At 34.8% G+C, this 19,182-nt stretch overlaps 1 protein-coding gene and 1 long non-coding RNA gene across 2 annotated transcripts in view; both read left to right on the top strand.

Moving 5' to 3' along the window:
- Positions 1-9,126, top strand: part of LOC106474838 (translocation protein SEC62-like) — a 12,022-nt gene extending 2,896 nt beyond the window's left edge. Inside the window, exons 2-8 of the mRNA XM_013935532.2 lie at positions 535-658; positions 852-957; positions 2,165-2,363; positions 3,198-3,278; positions 4,079-4,139; positions 6,274-6,393; positions 8,049-9,126. Coding sequence (XP_013790986.1) covers positions 535-658; positions 852-957; positions 2,165-2,363; positions 3,198-3,278; positions 4,079-4,139; positions 6,274-6,393; positions 8,049-8,464 — 1,107 coding nt within the window. The 3' untranslated portion in view covers positions 8,465-9,126. The remainder of the gene's footprint in view (positions 1-534; positions 659-851; positions 958-2,164; positions 2,364-3,197; positions 3,279-4,078; positions 4,140-6,273; positions 6,394-8,048) is intronic.
- A 3,614-nt stretch (positions 9,127-12,740) lies between these two features.
- Positions 12,741-18,141, top strand: LOC111089883. The gene is made up of 3 exons (XR_002614042.1): positions 12,741-12,998; positions 16,959-17,243; positions 17,637-18,141. It is a non-coding gene; the product is annotated as an uncharacterized LOC111089883 (long non-coding RNA).
- Positions 18,142-19,182: the final 1,041 nt, after the last annotated feature.

Below are 19,182 nucleotides of genomic sequence, written 5' to 3'. Positions count from 1 at the left end.
GTTAAGTATGAAAAAAGATGATGCATCAACACTATCAATTTCCTTTACAATCTTAAACACCTCAATCAGATCCTCCCTAACTCTACTTTTTTCAAGAGAAAACAATTTGAGAGATTTCAAACTCTCCTCGTATGACAACCCCTGGCAACATTCTAGTAACTCTCCTCGTATGACAACCCCAGGCAACATTCTAGTAACTCTTCTCTGAACCCTTTCCATATTTCTTACCTATTAATGTATTACTTTGGTATTTACACTTGAATAAAGCCAGGATAAATTTTTTCATGGATAAGTAATATCCAACTCGTGAAACTGCACTCAAATGCTACTTAGTTCACCAATAGCACGAAGTTGGACAATTTCAGTCCGGACATTAGATTCATTATAAAACTGATGAACAAAAACCCACAAGTCTTTGAGAGATTTTAAGTATAACAAAATGTTCCACTAGTCTCACTCTTGATCTAAAACTTTTTTAATTTGTTATAATGAACAAACATAAGTTTTACCATGTTTGGTACTACGTACCTGCAGGTTACATCAGATCTGAAAGATGAGAAACCCGATAAAGTGGAATATGCCATCGCAAAATATTTACGACAGGAGCTTCCGGTTAAGAAGACGTCTCTTTTGAGTCATAAAGTTGAATATTTTATTGGTGAGTAAGTTACAGGTATGAATATATTACACTTTTATTGTATTAGACACTTTGTTGTAGGTAAGTCTTTTTAGCTGTTGCTCATCTAAACAAAGAACAAAGTTTTGAAACTGCTTTGCTTGCTGTACGAGTCATATTTGTATTCATTTGACAACACTTACTATAGTATTTTTTTGGTATGAATATTCTTTAGCTTCCAAAGCTGTGGATTGTCTTTTGGATTCACCATGGTCAACGGGGAAGGATAAGACTGAGATTTTATTTACAACAAGAGATTCCGTAGCGGACTATATGGATATGTAAGTTTGGCTGTTCTGATGTGGTTGATTTAAACTGTTAAAAGATCTTTTCAGTGTAACAGTTACATTTTTTTAAACATTATGGCAGGCAGATGAAAAGTAGAAGTATTGTTAACTTGAGCTAGATCTGTCTCACAATTGAACTTTTGGTTCGAAGGAATTGTACATTTGTGTTAGGATTATGGTCATCTCACTGTAATGAATGAAAAACAAATGTAGCTACCAACTTGTATATCTGTGTATGTACAAACACTGTCATGTGGCTATAATATCTACATCATCAAAAATAGATGGTATTATCATGATGATAGTTTTCTTCCTTTTATTTGTCATCAAAACGATGTATCATAAAAGTGTTATAGTGTATAGTTTCAGTCTAGTATGTTTCAGGCCTAGCATTTCTGTTACATTACTGGTTTCAGTCTAGTATGTTTCAGGCCTAGCATTTCTGTTACATTACTGGTTTCAGTCTAGTATGTTTCAGGCCTAGCATTTCTGTTACATTACTGGTTTCAGTCTAGTATGTTTCAGGTGTAGCATTTCTGTTACATTACTGGTTTCAGTCTAGTATGTTTCAGGCCTAGCATTTCTGATACATTACTGGTTTCAAGTCCAGCCTTTCATTGCATTAGGCCTTCTGTCCATAGAATGAGGTGAACTTTCTAGCTCTAATAAGTTATAGTAATATAGCAAGTTTGAAAGGAGAATATTTAATTTCATTAAATTTAACAGAATTTTACAGAACTGAAAATTGCATAATCTTAAGTTTTTGTAATTTTTACAAGTTCCTAAAGTTGGAGCATACAGAAATCATATAACTTCTGTGAGATTTGTTACTGCTAAAAACATCCTGTACTTTTATTCTCTGTTGAATATTTAAGACATCTTCTGGGGGTCATCTCTGCATGAAAATAAAGGATTGGTTTTTCAAGAAACTAAATTTCCTTTGTTGTATATGACACATTTTTAATCCACAAGATTCTATTTGGAAGAGTGAACTGACTACTTACTACCGAGTAGGAGTATTTGGAGTTAATAGTTAATAGAATTAATAATAATCCTCTAACTTAAACTAATAGAGCGTTGGCTTTGGGAAAGTTAAGTTCCAAGTCCATGTGTTATTTTCTTTGTTGACGTAATAAAACCCATGCCTGAGTTTAAGCAAAATTCACGTATTTATTATTGCTTTTTATGATATGTATTAAAGGATGCTGAGACACAAATTTTTTCATCGTGCTCGAAAGATTTTTATCCAAAAAGAAGGTAAAAAGAAAAAAAAGGAGAAAGATGAAGTAGGTACTGGTGAAGACAATAAAGAAAAGGAGGCAAAGAGAGAAAAAGACAGTGAAAAAGACCAAGATAAGGAAAGAGATAGCAAAAGTGAAAAAGAAGTGGAAGAGAAAAAGGTATTTTTGTTTCTAATTTTAGAGACCTATCTACTAGATATCATTTCATGAAGAGTTATTAATGATACATTTACACCTTGCCACAAATCTCGTGTATCTATTAAGTTTTGGAATCGGAGCATGGCTTATTGGCTTGCCTCCTATCTGTCCGACTCAATCTTGTGGACAGGATATCTCAAAATTAGATGGATGGATTTTTACCAAACTTGTACAACAGGTAATAAATACACAGTTCTGGATTAACTTTTGAAGGTCATGGATCAAAGGTCAAGTTTAAAAGGTCACTAGTAAGTAGAAAATCTTTCCTAATTTTAAGGATATATTTCAGTACAGGATGAATGGATATCAATCAAACTTGTATACATAGTTCTAGACCTGGTTAACTTTTGAAGGTCATGGATCAAAGGTCAAGTTTAAAAGGTCACTATTAAGTAGAAAATCTTTCCCAATTTTAAGGACATATTTCAGTACAGGATGAATGGATATCGATCAAACTTGTATACATAGTTCTAGACCTGGTTAACTTTTGAAGGTTGTGGGTCAAAGTTTCAAGGTCAATCAAATTGAGGGGGGAAGATCTAAACATACAGTATGACATTAGTGAGGGCATAGGTGTTTCAATAACACAATTTGCACTTGTGGTAGCTTGTTTTTAAGTAATAGTTATTTTTTTTTTCTTTTCTGCTAATTTTTATATTTTTAAAATACACAACTAGTCATGACTATCTCCCAGCAACACCCTGTAGACACGCTCATTGTTGACGGTGGTTAGTGCTTTTTTATTTTATAAAAAGATCTTATCCGTTTCCTTTAAAACTTTGTCATATTGTATAGAAAGGAGAAGAACGAGAAAAGAAAAGAAAGAAAATTAAACTGGACATGCACTTAGAACAAGTTTTTGTCGATGGAAACGAGGTATGTTGAAGACTTGGAATTAGATGTGTTGTTATATTTTGTTGCTTAATGAAGACAGAATAAACTGTTTAATAATAATTAATATCAATGAATAAACATGTTTACCCAAAATTAACTTGTTATAATCGCAAAGGCATTGTATATTAGATAATTAATTATTCAGGTGAGGGAGTTTTAGGTCTTAAGAAAATATTGAAATACTAATATAGGGTCTACCAGTCATTATAAATAAATAAGTCTGAAAGTTACCTAACCTTCTGAGCCCAGACATTTAAGATAATCATAAAACTTATTTATTTTAACACCCTAGAAAGTTACCCAATCTTCTGAGCCCAGACATTTAAGATAATCATACAACTTATTTATTGTAACATCCTAAAGATGTTGACATAAATCCTACTTGTTCAATGTATAAAGACCAACAGGTTTTAATTAACTGTTTCTGTGAGTGTTACTTCAAATCTGTTCTAAGGGAAAACTTGACAACTAGATCTTACTAGGACAATATGTTGCAACTGTTACTGTCCTTTCAAATGAAGATATTTGATGTTATTGATTTAGTGAATAAACTAATATGTTACGGTGTTGTGTTGTTTTATTGGATTGCTGCATTGATTCAAGCCGTGTTCGCGAGCTTCGTTAATTTATGACAGATCAAGATGAGTTTTTTATTATATTTTACACAAGAAAAGAAAAGGCTAGTTTTTTTTCTGTGGAAAGAAAACAGATCTATACCAGGGGCTGAAGTAAAAAATAATCTACTGTCTCTACAGGAATGAAATGTAATTTTCTGTTTATAGGCTTATGTTTGGATATATGATCCAATACCATTGAAAGTGTGGATAGCAGGAACACTTTTAGGTAAGCTAAAACATTTGATATAATTTATATTTTAATTTACATGCACTTATAGGTGTGTTATTTTTGTGTGTGTGAAAGGTTGGGCCTACAGTTGCACCTTTGCAATTGTTTGTAAACACAAAATTATCAGTCGATATAGAAAAGGTGTCTCTAGAGGCCTACGTATATTTCTGTCCACCTTATAAGTCAGTATGTACGGTTTCGATCTCCTTATCTAAGAAAGGAGGTTGATTTATTCAAAAGGGTTCAGAGGAGGGCTACTAGGAAGAGGCCCGGGATGGCCAGGTGGTTATGGCACTTGACTCGCTGTCTGAGAGTTGCGGGTTTGAATCCCCATCCCACCAAACATGCTCGCCCTTTCAGCCGTGAGGATGTTATAATGTGATGGTCAATCCCACTATTTGTTGGTAAAAGAGTAGCCCAAGAGTTGGCGGTTTCCCAAATTTAGCAGTGAAAGACTAGAGAGAAGGCAGCTAGTTATCACCACCCTGGCTAGCACAGATAGCCCTCGTGCAGCTTTGCATGAAATTCAAAACAAACAAACAATACTAAGAAGAATCCAGGGTTGGAAGGGTTGTCATGTAGGGGGATAAGTTATGATCTCTTAACTTGTTTACTTTTGACGAAAGAAAGTTAAGAGGTTATTTTATTGGAAGTTACAAGATTCTTGAAGCGATTAATGAAAGGATAAAGGTCTCTGATGTCTTTGTGTTGTATTCTAAAGATAATGGGATGAGAGGACACAAGTTTCAGATTTGATAAAGATAGCTAGATTCCACTTAATACAGTTTTGTTTCTCTAACAGGGTGATTGATGTGTGGAATGAGTTCATTTATAGAGGTCATGCAAATATGGAGGGCATATTTTTCTATCAGACTAACTAAAGCAGGGTCATACTTAATCCTAGAGGTGATACAGAGACCTGTACTATTTGGTATAAGTGGAGGCTTATCTTCATAGAATATTTTTATTTGGATTGATGAGTGATGAAAGTAATCAAAGGATTATGGGATACCATATTAAGATCTTGGTCTTTCTATAAAAGTGAAGTGTCAACAAAACTATCACTCTGATCTAATCCTTGACTTTGCAGCGTTTCTTGCAAATAAAGCTTATATACAGTTTCCCAGTGCACGAGCACTACATGGCAACAGTAGAAAGTTAACACCAGTAGCCGAATCTGGTGGCCATGACATAAGCTTACAACTTAGGCCTAGAATTTTGTAGAATAAAAAAAAAGCTTGGTATTTGAATGCACTAATAATACAGGAAGTAAGAGGTTGTATTATTAGAGTCAGCATTTGAACTTTTATTCAATAGTTCTCACAACTCAGAAGAAGCTTGACTTGAAAACGTTAATTAATTCTCTTAGGCTTGGAGAAGCTAAGCTTGAAAATATTTAAACAGTACCATACTGGGTAATCATTGGAATGGCTATTCAGGATGAAACCATACTGTGTTTTTTAAACTTTAAATAGTGTGTGCTTCAAATCTTTTATAATTATTTTGATAATTACACATTTAATTTTTGCATGAGTTTCTCATTTTATTTTTATGAAAGACCGTCAGTGCTTTTGACATGAACTCTAAGCTCTTTCATTACAAAGTAACAAAAAAACTTAAACTTCTTTAAAACAGCCTGGGAAAAATATTTTATACCAGCCCTCCAACGATACAGGGGGAGAAAGATTTCTAAAAAAATCTGACCAGAGTGCTGCACTTAATTTTGTATAGCCTTTAATATGTACTAGTATTATTCACAAAGTTCACAAATGAAATGAAAAAAATTGAGTAATGTTTTTTTCTTTATTTACAATCCAACATTCGTTACTTGTCTTCATAAAGTATAGACCTGCATGATTACAAGATTACCTACCTGAAGCCCAATCGTACGCAAAGAATCACCCGTTTCTCATATCCTAAAGCTGTTAACGGGAAAACTGGGCATCCAATTTAAATAATGTTAAAAAAACTTCTTTTAAATAAACTACTGACGTGTGAAACCAAAAGTTCTTTGCAATTCAAATTCGTGTTATTTTTTTTTACAAAACAGATCAATCAACAAAAATGTGTCGATGATATTATTGTGATAATAATATAGTTTGTTTCTTATATATTGTTTACTTTTTTTCAGTGCTAGGAGCCATTGCTCTTTGCCTGTTTCCCCTGTGGCCGAGGGTGGTTCGTCACTACATCTATTATTTAAGTATTGTAGCTGCTGGATTTCTTGTGGTCATCATCGGTTTAGCAGTTAGTAAGTAAAATGCAAAAAGTTTTGAAGTAAAATCGAACAAGAACCAAAAATTAAGTGTTAATCAGACAGTATTTTAGTTGTTTTTACATAATTTTACTACATCAGATAATCAGACAGTATTATTTTAGTTGTTTTTACATAATTTTTAGTTGTTTTTACGTAATTTTACTGCATCAGATAATCAGACAGTATTTTAGTTGTTTTTACATAATTTTACTACATCAGATAATCAGACAGTATTTTAGTTGTTTTTACATAATTTTACTATATCAAAAGTAAAACTTGTACAAGTTTGTGCATTTTTCAGCATAATAACCTGAATTATTTCTGTTTCTTTTGTCAACAAACACTTGTAACTAGGTGTTTGCAGTTTTGTTAAACATATAATATGTAAATTACATGTATTACAAAGCATATAGAATCGAATTGTGTCACTAAACATAGGTTTTCTCTGAAAATATTTTTGAACCATATTGGCGTGAAGACTATTGTAACCAGTTTTATTGTATTCTATTCTATATTAGACAAACATTGTATTTCTGTATTAAATTGTACTTTTTACAAGTCAGAAAAGTTTTTTATGAATATCAGATTGGTGTCATGTACAATTTTTTGTTTCAAAATTCTCATCAACTTTATTAACACTTTATCTGTATGCTGGGGCTGAAACAAATCTTTAGTAAGTTAGTTTAATCAACCAAAATGGTCACCGTGTTGTGTACTTGAGCAAGGCACTGATGGGCTACCAGCTGCAGGAAGTGGTAAGGCCAGTCAGGCCATGGCCTGACCACTTTTTCATGGCATGTATAGCTACAATTTATGTGTTAGAACTTGCTTCTTCTAATTCAATTTATTAAGGTGTGTGTAAGCAGCTATTGTAGTTAAAATGGCTCAAGATTGAATTTTATAGCACTAAAGTTTCGAAAATCTTCAGGGGAGCATGCCCCCAGACCCCCCTAAAAATGGCATGCTTTGTATGTCAGTAGTGTGCTTCTCACACATTGTTTAGCTGTGGCAATGGTCTGACCACTCAAAAGTTGCTTCCTACAGCAATGAGCCGTTAACTGAGGGGGGGTGGGTAACCTGCAATAGACTGGCATTACATCCTGGAATAGCGTGTCATCATTCTCATCCGCTTGTGCCAGTTAAGCTGGAGTTCAGTACATAATTATTTTGCTCCTTGTGATGTGTTTGTTGTAGTCAGAGCTCGATTGATAGAGACAAAATAATCTGTTATAAGTGTAGTAGCCTTTGGAAAGATGACAGCTACAAGATGCTTTAAGGTGATAAACTTGAATTTAGTTTAAAACATCTATACTTTGATTTTAAATTAATATAAATTCTCACTTTTATCATTTTATGTCATCTGTATTAATCAGTATTTAAAGTTCTGGAGGTATTTCATGTATTTCTTTAAGTGAATAAAACCTAAAAACAGCTACAAATGGGATTTAAAAGGAAACAAATGTGAATGTTTGAATCACTTGAACATCTATCAACTAATGATGTTGGGTCAACTCCGATTGAAACATTTTATTTTATATTCCCTTTTTAGCTGTTTTAAATTTTAGTCATTGTTGTAAAGAATGGCAGCATGAATTTGTTATTTCTTGAATTCCAAATCAAAACCAGATACTTCCCTTTTGTTCTTCCAGTACGTATGGTTGTCTTTGTTATCATCTGGTTACTGACTTTTGGAAAACATCATCTTTGGTTGTTACCAAATCTCACAGAAGATGTAGGATTCTTTGAATCGTTTTGGCCTCTTTATCAGTATGAGTATAAAGGTGAAAAACAAAAACAGGATGATTTAAAGAGCGTTGATAAAACAGAAGATAACGAACAAGCTACAAAAGAATCATTGGACGTAGACAGAAAGGAAGAATCTGTCCAGGAAAAGGGGAGCAGTCCCCCTGAAAATCAAGAAAACAGAGAATCAGACGAACACAGTGAAAACGATAACGGGGAAGTCTACAATTGTAGTAATCTTAATGGAGATAATGGTTTTGAAATAGTTGATCCTAAAACAGATCTAATTGATGAGGACAGCGTAAAAAATGAAGAAAGCTAGGCTTAGGGTGAGGAATAGTGAACCATATATAATACATTAATAAAATTTCAGTTTTAATAGAAATAATTGGATCTCTGTATTTTTCTGTTATCGTCAGTAGTATCTACAAATGCAGTATTGAAAAATTTTAAAGCACTTGCCCCGAGAAGACAAATTCAGTTTTCAAGCAGTATTCATATTTTTTTTTACTTCCGTTTTAAATACTCGGCATTACGAAGGACTCGATAAAGAGAATCTTATTTCTTTCAGTTTTGTTTCAGCTTTCTATCTACGATTTCTACTGTAACTTGTTGAAAGTGTCGTGGCATTTTGTTTTAAGAAAAACAATAAATTCCTTAAGAGCAATCTTCTCGTGTGTCGTTTCGATACTGTTGCTGGGTTTTGATATTTTACTAACTCAAACATTGAAAAAAGCTTATTAATTGTTAATTTTGTACTTTTCAAGGTTATTTAAAATTACGTTTCGGCGAACGAGAAAAACATTTATTTGACTGTTATTGCCACACTTGGATAAAGAACTCAAAGCTCGTTTAAGTAAAAAAAATGCAAGAATTGAGCTCAATTTTCATTATCTACAGATACGTATGGTAACTTAAAAGCATCGGTTCTATGTTATTGTATGTTTTCCACTTTTCTGGTGAATGAACAGTTTGTATGTTTAATTTTCACTTGTAGTAGCACTATTTTTTTATGCATCTATATATAGATATATATATGTATATTTATTGTTTTCATATACTGCACCATTTTACGTGTACTGAATAAATTTCCCCGAGAAATTAAACTGTAAACCAGTGGTTCTCAAACGTTTCAGGCTCGCATACCACTTTTTTGTTCAATTTTTTTAAAATGACAAACCCAGGCCTAATTTAAAAATATATATATATATATAAAACGCAAAAACAAAAATTAATATTTTTAACACTTACCCATTAATGCGAAGGATGCGATTGTTTTTTTTTTGGCACGAATAAAAGAATATGAGGTAAAATTTTTGTCAATTTTAAGGGAAGAAAATACTGGTGAGTCTACGTAAGTAGAGGGTGAGACTGTAAGTGAGGAGTGTAGTATGTATACGTACATGGAAAGTTCAGATAGGGTTTATTACAAATTTTATGATTTTTTAATATTAATCGTGTCGTGTACCACCGACATTAGCTCCACGTACTGCAGTTTGAGAATCCCTGGTCTAAACAACATATAACATTGGTTGTACTCTGAAGTTCAAACATCAGCTTTAGGATAAAACTAGTTCGCCACCTGGTGTCTGTTTCATACAACAGTGCAGAAAAGCTATATTAGATCTATAAAAGACACAGATTTAATGTACAGTATTTTGCATTGATATACAGAATTGTAAAAGAAAATTTCATGATGTGAAACACTAAACTTGTTATCAAAATTCTTTCGTTGTTTGTTAGTTACATCATAAATATATATATATGGTTTATCATGTGAAATGACATTAATAGTCACATGGATTTTATATATCAGTAAGCAAAGATAAGAAGACATCAACGGACGAAAAGAACATTTTATTGGCTTTATTTTAGAAAATATTTAAAACAAAATGTGAAATGTTACAGTTTTGAACGATTAGATGTTAGGCCGAGGTTGTAATTACTGGTGCTTTTCATAGATATTAACACACTATGCCTTTTAGAAAAAAAATATCATAGCTATCAACTGTTACGATATATATTGATTAAAATTTGGTGAAATGTTATAGCATTTTAACAAGGTTGTTTTTTTTTTTTCTTTCCCTCATTCTGGTTTATATTATACAATTAAATTAAATTATTACAATGGAAAAGTTATGTAGCCTTTTTATACATAATAAATATTATTTAAGCATTCAAGGTGAGTGGGTTTGTTGTGTTCTCCCGGAACATCAGTTTTCAGTCTGTGGTCTGCAGGTTTTTTTTGTCCACGTGGTCCATGAAAGAAAGTAGTATAGTGTCTAGATCCCACTGTGGACTGCCAAAACAGAAACATTCAGGTGGCATGCAAACAAATACTTGGAGTACCACTGTCCTAAGAGTATTTATTGCAAGATATTTAAGTTTTAGTTACTGCCAGTAACTGTTTTAGTTACTGACATGGAATGGGAACTAACAATTGATAGTAAATAATCAGACTCCTTTTTTTTTTGTAAACTGTTACACTTTGTTTAGATTAGAAATTTTACATCTACAGTTACTGGAAATGGGAACAGGAACTTTTCCTGTGATCTAAGCATCACATAAAATACAGTTGTTTTGATAATGTCTAGCTTTGATAAAGCAACAGTTTTGATAATGTCTAGCTTTGATAAGGCACCAGTTTGGATAATGTCTCCAGCTCTGATAAAGCACCAGTTTTGATAATGTCTAGCTTTGATAAAGCAACAGTTTGGATAATGTCTCTGTTTCATTAATAAAGTATGTATATTTGTGTTATTTTATATTATGGTTAGGTTCGAATCCCCATCATACCAAACATGCTCGCCCTTTCAGCAATGGGGGCGTTATAATGTGACGGTCAATCCCACTATTCGTTGGTAAAATAGTAGCCCAAGAGTTGGCGGTGGGTGGCGATGACTAGCTGCCTTCCCTCTAGTCTTACACGGCTAAATTAGGGACGGCTAGCGCAGATAGCCCTTGTGTAGCTTTGCCCGAAATCCATAACAAACAAACAATTATGATTGATCTTTTTATATTTCAAAATTCCCACAGAAAGAAATCATTGCACATCCCCATGCTCATACATGTAGGACTTAAAAACAACAAAAAACAATGCCCAACATCGGGACTTCTGCACCTCACACTACCTCAGCCAATAAGAAAAAATCCTTAGTATATACCAAAGCTTTGCGAACAGCAGAGTTTTCATTAGCCAAACAAAATGTTTTGCTTTTTAGTAAACATTTTTGTGCTTTGCAGTAAAATATCTTACCTATACTGTTGCTTTATCAGAGCTAGAGACATTATCCAAACTGGTGCTTTATCGAACTTGCACGAAACATTATTCAGATAACATCTTTTTATGTAATTTTATGTTTTTGTCTGTTACACACACGTAGGGTGAAATTGCTCATTTTCTATGTGAAATAAATAGAGGACCCCTGCAGTAATAAATAGGTTTAGTTGCTACACTGATGATACCTTTGTTCAAATGTTTTTGTATGAATGTCGTGTGTTATCTTAGGGACTCTGTAACCAATAAAGTCATGTGTAATTTGTTGCATGTATAGATAGTTTATAATCATTATTTGTCTAAAGGCCAATTGACCCTATTCACTATACTGGTATTAAATTAAACACCTACTTTAAGGATTATATGGTGACCAAAATTCAAGGACAAATTACTCGAAACTTTTAGGGTAAAAAACGAAACAAATTCGTTTGATGTTCTGAGAAACGGAGCAGACGCAGTACAGGTTAAGACAGTGACCGACTGTGGACCTGTTGGTTCACATGTTCGCGTCACATTACTGCAAAAAAAAAAAGTAACTGTCAAGTTCCACTGTTCAGTCAGACAAGAGTTGGCGGTGCGTGCTGTTAACTAGCTGCCTTCCCATTGATCAGTCTGTTTGAAATTAGGGAAAACTACCAGAGTAGATAGCCTCCTGAATAGCTTTGCGCTAAATTCAGGGGCATGAAAACAGCCCCCACCCCCCAAAAAAAAACAGTTATGGGGGGGGGACACGATAAACAGGGGCCTATAGCACTATAATAAATCGGATATGAGGGAAGCCCGATAGAAAAATTCGCAGGGGAGCCCACGCATTCTGCTATGTGCCTCTGACGAAAATTATAGCACAAACAAACCCATTCGTAGTGGAGTATCCAGTTAAGATTGATTATTTTTCGAATTTTTTTTATATTTATATATGATGTGGTGTTGCCCAATTTTTACAAATAATATCGCCCCCTAGCGGCACGTCTGCGGACTTACAACGCTAGAATCCGGGTTTCGATACCCGTGGTGGGCAGAGCACAGACAGCCCATCGTGTAGCTTTGTGCTTAATTACTACCAAGCTACAAACGTGGAACAGTCTTGTTCCGGTAGATTTTGAAAGATATATATGAGAAATAAAAAGTATTAAACAACGGAGAAGAGTGGCTGAAATTACTACGCCACTTGAGTGAATTTCCGCTGGTCTAAATGACACACGCGCGTAATTGCGATAAACAATGGGAGAGTTTAAGCTACACTTGTACGTTTTACGTAATGTCAACAGCTATTGGACGATAAACGCATTCTTCCTCTTCTCGAATAAGTTGAACTCGTAGTTCTTATCTTGACAGACTGCTGTACGATATGCTATTAGGTCATTTCCTCTGTTTTTCACTTGTTACCCAAACACGAACCTAAAGAGAACCAGGGTGCTTATCAGTGCATGTGTATGGGAAGGGAGTCTGCGCTTGGCTTTAATTTTTTTTTTCCAGGAACTATAAGTTTTGGTATACCACATTATAAATACATGTATATTTGTCCTTTACTTTAAGCTGTCTATAAACCAGAGATCTTGAAATTGAATGGATGTATACGGTAAGTGAAACAATTCTCTATATTTTAACATTTAAAATTAGGATTTTAAACACACTTATGGAAATGCTACGTTACATGTGTTTATTTATTGTGCTAATTAACGAATTCTAAAAATAAAATAAATATGGCATGGCACTGGTAAGAGTGCAAAGTGGGGAAAGCGTTTATACCATTTCTTTGCCAAAGGGATAAATACAGTAATATCAAGTGTTTATGGTTTTTACATTATATTAACTTTCTCCCTACCTTTCACTATTACTGAAACTATTTTATAAGTGTAACTGATGAAGGACTCAGGTAGTGACTGAAACTGGTGAAGGACTCGGGTAGAGACTGAAACTGGTGAAGGACTCAGGTAGAGACTGAAACTGGTGAAGTAATCAGCTAGAGACTGAAACTGGTGAAGGACTTAGATATAGACTGTAACTGGTGAAGGACTCAGGTAGAGACTGAAACTGGTGAAGGACTCAGGTAGAGACTGAAACTGGTGAAGAAATCAGCATAGAGACTGAAACTGGTGAAGGAATCAGTTAGAGACTGAAACTGATGAAGGAATCAGATAGAGACTAAAACTGGTGAAGGACTCAGTTAGAGACTGAAACTGGTGAAGGACTCAGGTAGAGACTGTAACTGGTGAAGGACTCAGGTAGAGACTAAAACTGGTGAAGGAATCAGCTAGATACTGAAACTGGTGAAGGACTCAGGTAGAGACTAAAACTGGTGAAGGAATCAGCTAGAGACTGAAACTGGTGAAGGACTTAGATATAGACTGAAACTGGTGAAGGACTCAGGTAGAGACTAAAACTGGTGAAGGAATCAGCTAGAGACTGAAACTGGTGAAGGACTTAGATATAGACTGAAACTGGTGAAGGACTTAGAGACAGTATACGAGCAGGAGAATACAATAATCGTTAGTTTCGTCTGATAACAAAGCTTCACAAAGCCCTCAATCTTCTCGTAACATCACTACTTCAATATAAAATTATTAATGTAGTATGAATTTTAAATATTAAAACATAAGCGTCTGTTAAGTTATTTCTTGGTTACTGAAGCTATAGAAAGTTTGTTTCATGGTTACCAAAGCTAAGGGAAAGCTGTTTCCTATACTGGTTTTCAGTTTTTTAGACCGCAAACGAATAATTAAATATAGAAAAAACTGACTTTATTACCGGATCTTCAATTACATAAATGTTTGGAGGAAATGTTCAAATCGTGTTATCTCCACATGCTAGAAAACACACTGCATCAAGGAGCTGTCACTGATGAAGCTAGTCAACAACACATATGAAGGTGCTGTCACTGATGAAGCTAGTCAACAACACATGGAGGTGCTGTCACTGATGAAGCTAGTCAACAACACATATGAAGGTGCTGTCACTGATGAAGCTATTCAACAACACATATGAAGGTGCTGTCACTGATGAAGCTAGTCAACAACACATGGAGGTGCTGTCACTGATGAAGCTAGTCAAGAACACATATGAAGGTGCTGTGACTGATGAAGCTATCTTCTCGCAGTTGTCCGTAATTTTGAACCGATAGACTAGAGAAAAAGCACTTATTAACAACTCTAGTTTGACCTGGTCAGTGGGACCTACAGTACACCTGAGACCTAAATGTGCGGAAGGCGAGTTTGCGGTAACGGGAAGCGAATGATGAATTGTCCTTCAGGTCCACTGTCTGGTCATACTGACTACTAGGTCACGCTCGGCTCGACATACGTACATATAACTTAAGGTGGACTTACTTAGGTTGTAGGGTTTATACGTTATAACTTATGTTTGTTTGTTTGTAGTTGAGCGCAAAGCCACCCAATGGGCTTTTTGTGCTGTGCCCACCATAGGCATCGAAACCCGTTTTTTTTTGTGTTATAAGCCTACAGACTTACCGCTACTGTATCCCCCCCACTGTGGGACATCGGTAAATTTATGGACTTACAACGCTAAAATCTGGGGTTCGACTTTCCGCGGCAGACATAGTAGATAGTGCAATGTGGCTTAGCTCTAAAAACATACTTATCGCTGTGCCACTAGGAGGCGCTACGTGATAGCAGTTTTAAGTTATTTCAAAAGGGAAGATTTTACTATTACACTTTGAATTAAAGTTTTTTTTTATATTAACGAACTGATTAACCGATAACGTATTCTATTCAACAAGTATTTGTATTCCGTATTTATAAGAATGTCCGTCGCTGTTCATAATTTTGAATTACTGACCAGAAAAACGGCAGCAACACCCTACCACCCACCATCCACTATAAGGGTTTGACTGTCTCTCTTATAACGCACTCACATTTGAAAGTGCGGGGGAACTATCTGTGGTATCGCACAGATTCAGATCCCTAGCTCTGACATCAAGAGTTCTACTATAGGGCCAACTCCCGCCCTTATTCCCACAGGAGAGAAAGAAAGAAAACAAAGGACCCAAAAGTTGTTTGTTTAATTAAGTAGCTATTGTTGCCACTCGAAGAATATCGAACAAACTAGTAAGATAATCCAAATCTCTTGTTATCTGAAGAATTCTCATGTCACAACAGCTAAAGATTACTCTAAGCGACTGTTAGAAGCGTTTAGACAAAACAGTGGTAATATTTAAGTACGAGTTCGTACCCGGTTAGTTGAAGATACTATTTTGTCACGTACTACATTGATGGCGAACAAAATTTGCTGAAAGATTTATTATCGGAGTGTACTAAATGGTACTGAGGCTTAGCATTGTCTGATGATTAAGGCGCTCGACTCGCAATCTGTGGATCGCGGATTTGAGCCCAGTCAAGGAACAAGCTCGCCCTTTCAGCTCTGGGGCGTTATAATGTGAAGGTCGTTCCACTATTCGTTGGTAAAGAATAGCCTAAGAGTTGACTGTAGGCCGGATTGGCTAGCTGGATTCCCTCTAGCCCCCACTTCAAAATTATGGGCGGCTAGTGCAGATAGTCCACGAGTAGCTTTACATGAAATTCAATAAATACAACGGTACCGAAGTAGCTGCCTTTTAATCGCAATAAGGGGCCGAACAATATATATTTTAATTAAGTGGTGTGAAAGCTTGCCAAAAGGAATCCCCTCTCCTCAGTTAATACATATATTTTTTTAATCTATGTACATATTGTGCATCTGTTCTTAATATGAAAAATCAGCGGGAGTCTTTAAGTTCCGCTCGCCTTAGGTATTCACTGAACTAGGTTATTCAGTTAGAGCATCACATATGTTTTCTCGTAGGGAACATGGCTATAACATAGCGCATACTGTAGAGAAAGCAAGTCAAGTGATGTCCCAAGGATATAATATATTTGTTTTGCAGTGAGAGCGACCGTTGGTCACGTGTGTGGCGCCTGTGCCACGAGAAGAATAGGGTTGTTGCTCTTCCATATAATGCCATGTTTTCTCACTCTGGAACAGGAAAGCTGATATGGAAATATGTTGGAGTAGAGACTATAGCATATATTGCTATGTACTTTTTAAACACATTCCAGTGAAGGTGCCAATTTTTTAAAACTTCTGAATGTGTTTGAATAAAGATTGTTTCACTGTGTGATCGATACTTTGTGTCCAGTCTCTTTCTTTGCTCGTTATCGCGTGGGTTTATCACTAAAAACCTCTTAGAAAGTGGACGTAACGATTTCAACCATATAAAACTATGGTTAGACTCGAATTATTGATTGATTTTGTAAGACTGCTACAGTGGTTGGCAGGGGTCATGGGCAGACTAACCATCAAAGCTTCGATGCAATCTCCGCGTTGGTCCGACAGTTTTAACCAAGGACTGGCCTGCCGGACTATTGATTTAAATCGAAAATCAAATTATTAGTTACTTTAGTATACAGTTCTGATTTTTAAGCTTTGCATACAATTGTTATTTAACTTTAATTAAGTCTTGAACACCCTCCCCCATCCCCACCCCCGAGAGGCTAGGGCCACTCAAATAACCAAATCATTGGACTGTTCTGATCTCCTTCTCTAGGTCCGCCCCATGGAGTGGTTGGCTTGATTAGCGAGGTCGTTTTCCAGCAGTGTTCTAGAGATGAGAGAAGTGCTGTATGTACAAAAATGTTACGAAACAAGAGACGTTAATCCACGCGATAACCACGTGACGTCAATACCCCTTCTGACGAAACAATAATACAAACGTCTAACTGAAAAAACAACAAAACAAAAACTGTGTCGAACACAATGTATAACGAACAAGGAAGACCTTGCTGGTTGCGAGGGGATTTACAGTGGTTGAGAGAGGATTGTACAATGGTTGGTATGTATGTATTTCTTTAAATGGAGGATTTATAATGGTTGTTGTGTGTGAAGTTTTTAATGGAAGATTGTACAATGCTTGTCATGTATTAATATTTTAAGGAAGGATTGTACAATGGTTGTCATATATTATTGTTTAAAGGGAGGATTTACAATGGTTGGTATGTATTATTGTTTAAAGGGAGGATTGTACAATGGTTGGTATGTGTGATTTTTTTAATGGAAGATTGTACGATGGTTGGTGTGTATGAATGTTTTTAGGGAGGATTTACAATGGTTGTTGTGTATTATTATTTTTAGCCCTTAAAGTATATTTTAGAGCTTAATCTTTGCTTTTGAGAAACCGTGTACAGCAACTGCTTCTTAACGAACTCACAGATCCTTCTATTACCAGTAGCTTCCACCCCTTAATAACCTAAATGGAACGTCGTTGTGGGAAGAGTAATATTGTTAGAAGCAGTTCAGTCGATGATCTGCTGAAGGAGTGTGGATTTAAACGTCGATATCTTTCCCGTCTGCGAAACGAGAAGAATCCAGAGTGTCCTGAAGACGTCTTGGTGGACATAGAAAAAACTCGAACTCTCAAGGAAGGATACTTGTATCTCTTGAAGAATGAGGGATGTTGGGTCAGGTAATTTTGAGGAAAGGGAATTTGTTTTTTTAATGTGTGTGAATTAAAAGTATCCCAAGGCTTGTAATAATATTTTTTACTTATAGGTAATTTTTGTCAGTCTTATTTGCACATTACTGTCAACAATACACTTATCAAGCAGCTTAGAAAGCTGAAATTTAAATGACTAGCTCCCGAACGGTTTTTGGAGGTAAACATCTTTAATTAGGAGCGAACTGGAAATAAACACAACATAAAAAAAAAGAAATTCTATTTAAACATATCTAAAATGGTTCGATAAAACATTGTTAACAAATTTTAAAGCACGCTAATTCCGTTTAAACAATTCTAAAATGGTTCGATAAAACATTGTTAACAAATTTTAAAGCACGCTAATTCCGTTTAAACAATTCTAAAATGGTTCGATAAAATATTGTTAACAAATTTTAAAGCACGCTAATTCCGTTTAAACATATCTAAAATGGTTCGATAAAACATTGTTAACAAATTTTAAAGCACACTAATTCCGTTTAAACAATTCTAAAATGGTTCGATATAACATTGTTAACAAATTTTAAAGCACGCTAATTCCGTTTAAACATATCTAAAATGGTTCGATAAAATATTGTTAACAAATTCAAAGCACGCTAATTCTGTTTAAACAATTCTAAAATAGTTCAATAAAATATTGTTAACAAAATTTAAAGCACGCTAATTCTGTTTAAACATATCTAAAATGGTTCGATAAAATATTGTTAACAAATTTTAAAGCACGCTAATTCCGTTTAAACAATTCTAAAATGGTTCGATATAACATTGTTAACAAATCTTAAAACACGCTAATTCCGCTTAAACATATCTAAAATGGTTCGATAAAATATTTCTAACATATTTTAAAGCGCGCTAATTCTGTTTCAACATACTTAAAACACAGAAAAGTAATAACCCAGTTCTGCTTTAGTTCTAAAACGTTATTGTGACAGAATTTTCAAATGTGGTCTCGTATCGTAAACGTCGACAAACTGAATCTTTACAAAGATGGTTTAATCATTCCGACAAGATCAACAACAAAAAATATTGAATAAGATTTGTTTCCCAGGCTCAAGTGGTTACAAAATATATAATTTATTTGTAATCGTTAATTTTGTTTCTTCTTAAGCGCAACGATACACAATGGGCTATCTGGGCTCTGTCAGCCGAGAGGAATCGAACCCAGAATTTTAGCATTAAAAGCCCTTAAACTTAACGTTGACCAGCCTGGGGATTAATTTTCAACTAAACTTTTGACACTTAGAAAACAACCATTACTTTGTCGGGTCCGTCAAATAAA

The sequence above is a fragment of the Limulus polyphemus genome, unplaced genomic scaffold (genome assembly GCF_000517525.1).
Source record: "Limulus polyphemus unplaced genomic scaffold, Limulus_polyphemus-2.1.2 Scaffold7746, whole genome shotgun sequence".
In the NCBI taxonomy this organism is placed as follows: Eukaryota; Metazoa; Arthropoda; class Merostomata; order Xiphosura; family Limulidae; genus Limulus; species Limulus polyphemus.
Note: the sequence above shows the minus strand (reverse complement) of the source record. Positions and strands in the feature narration are given on the sequence as shown.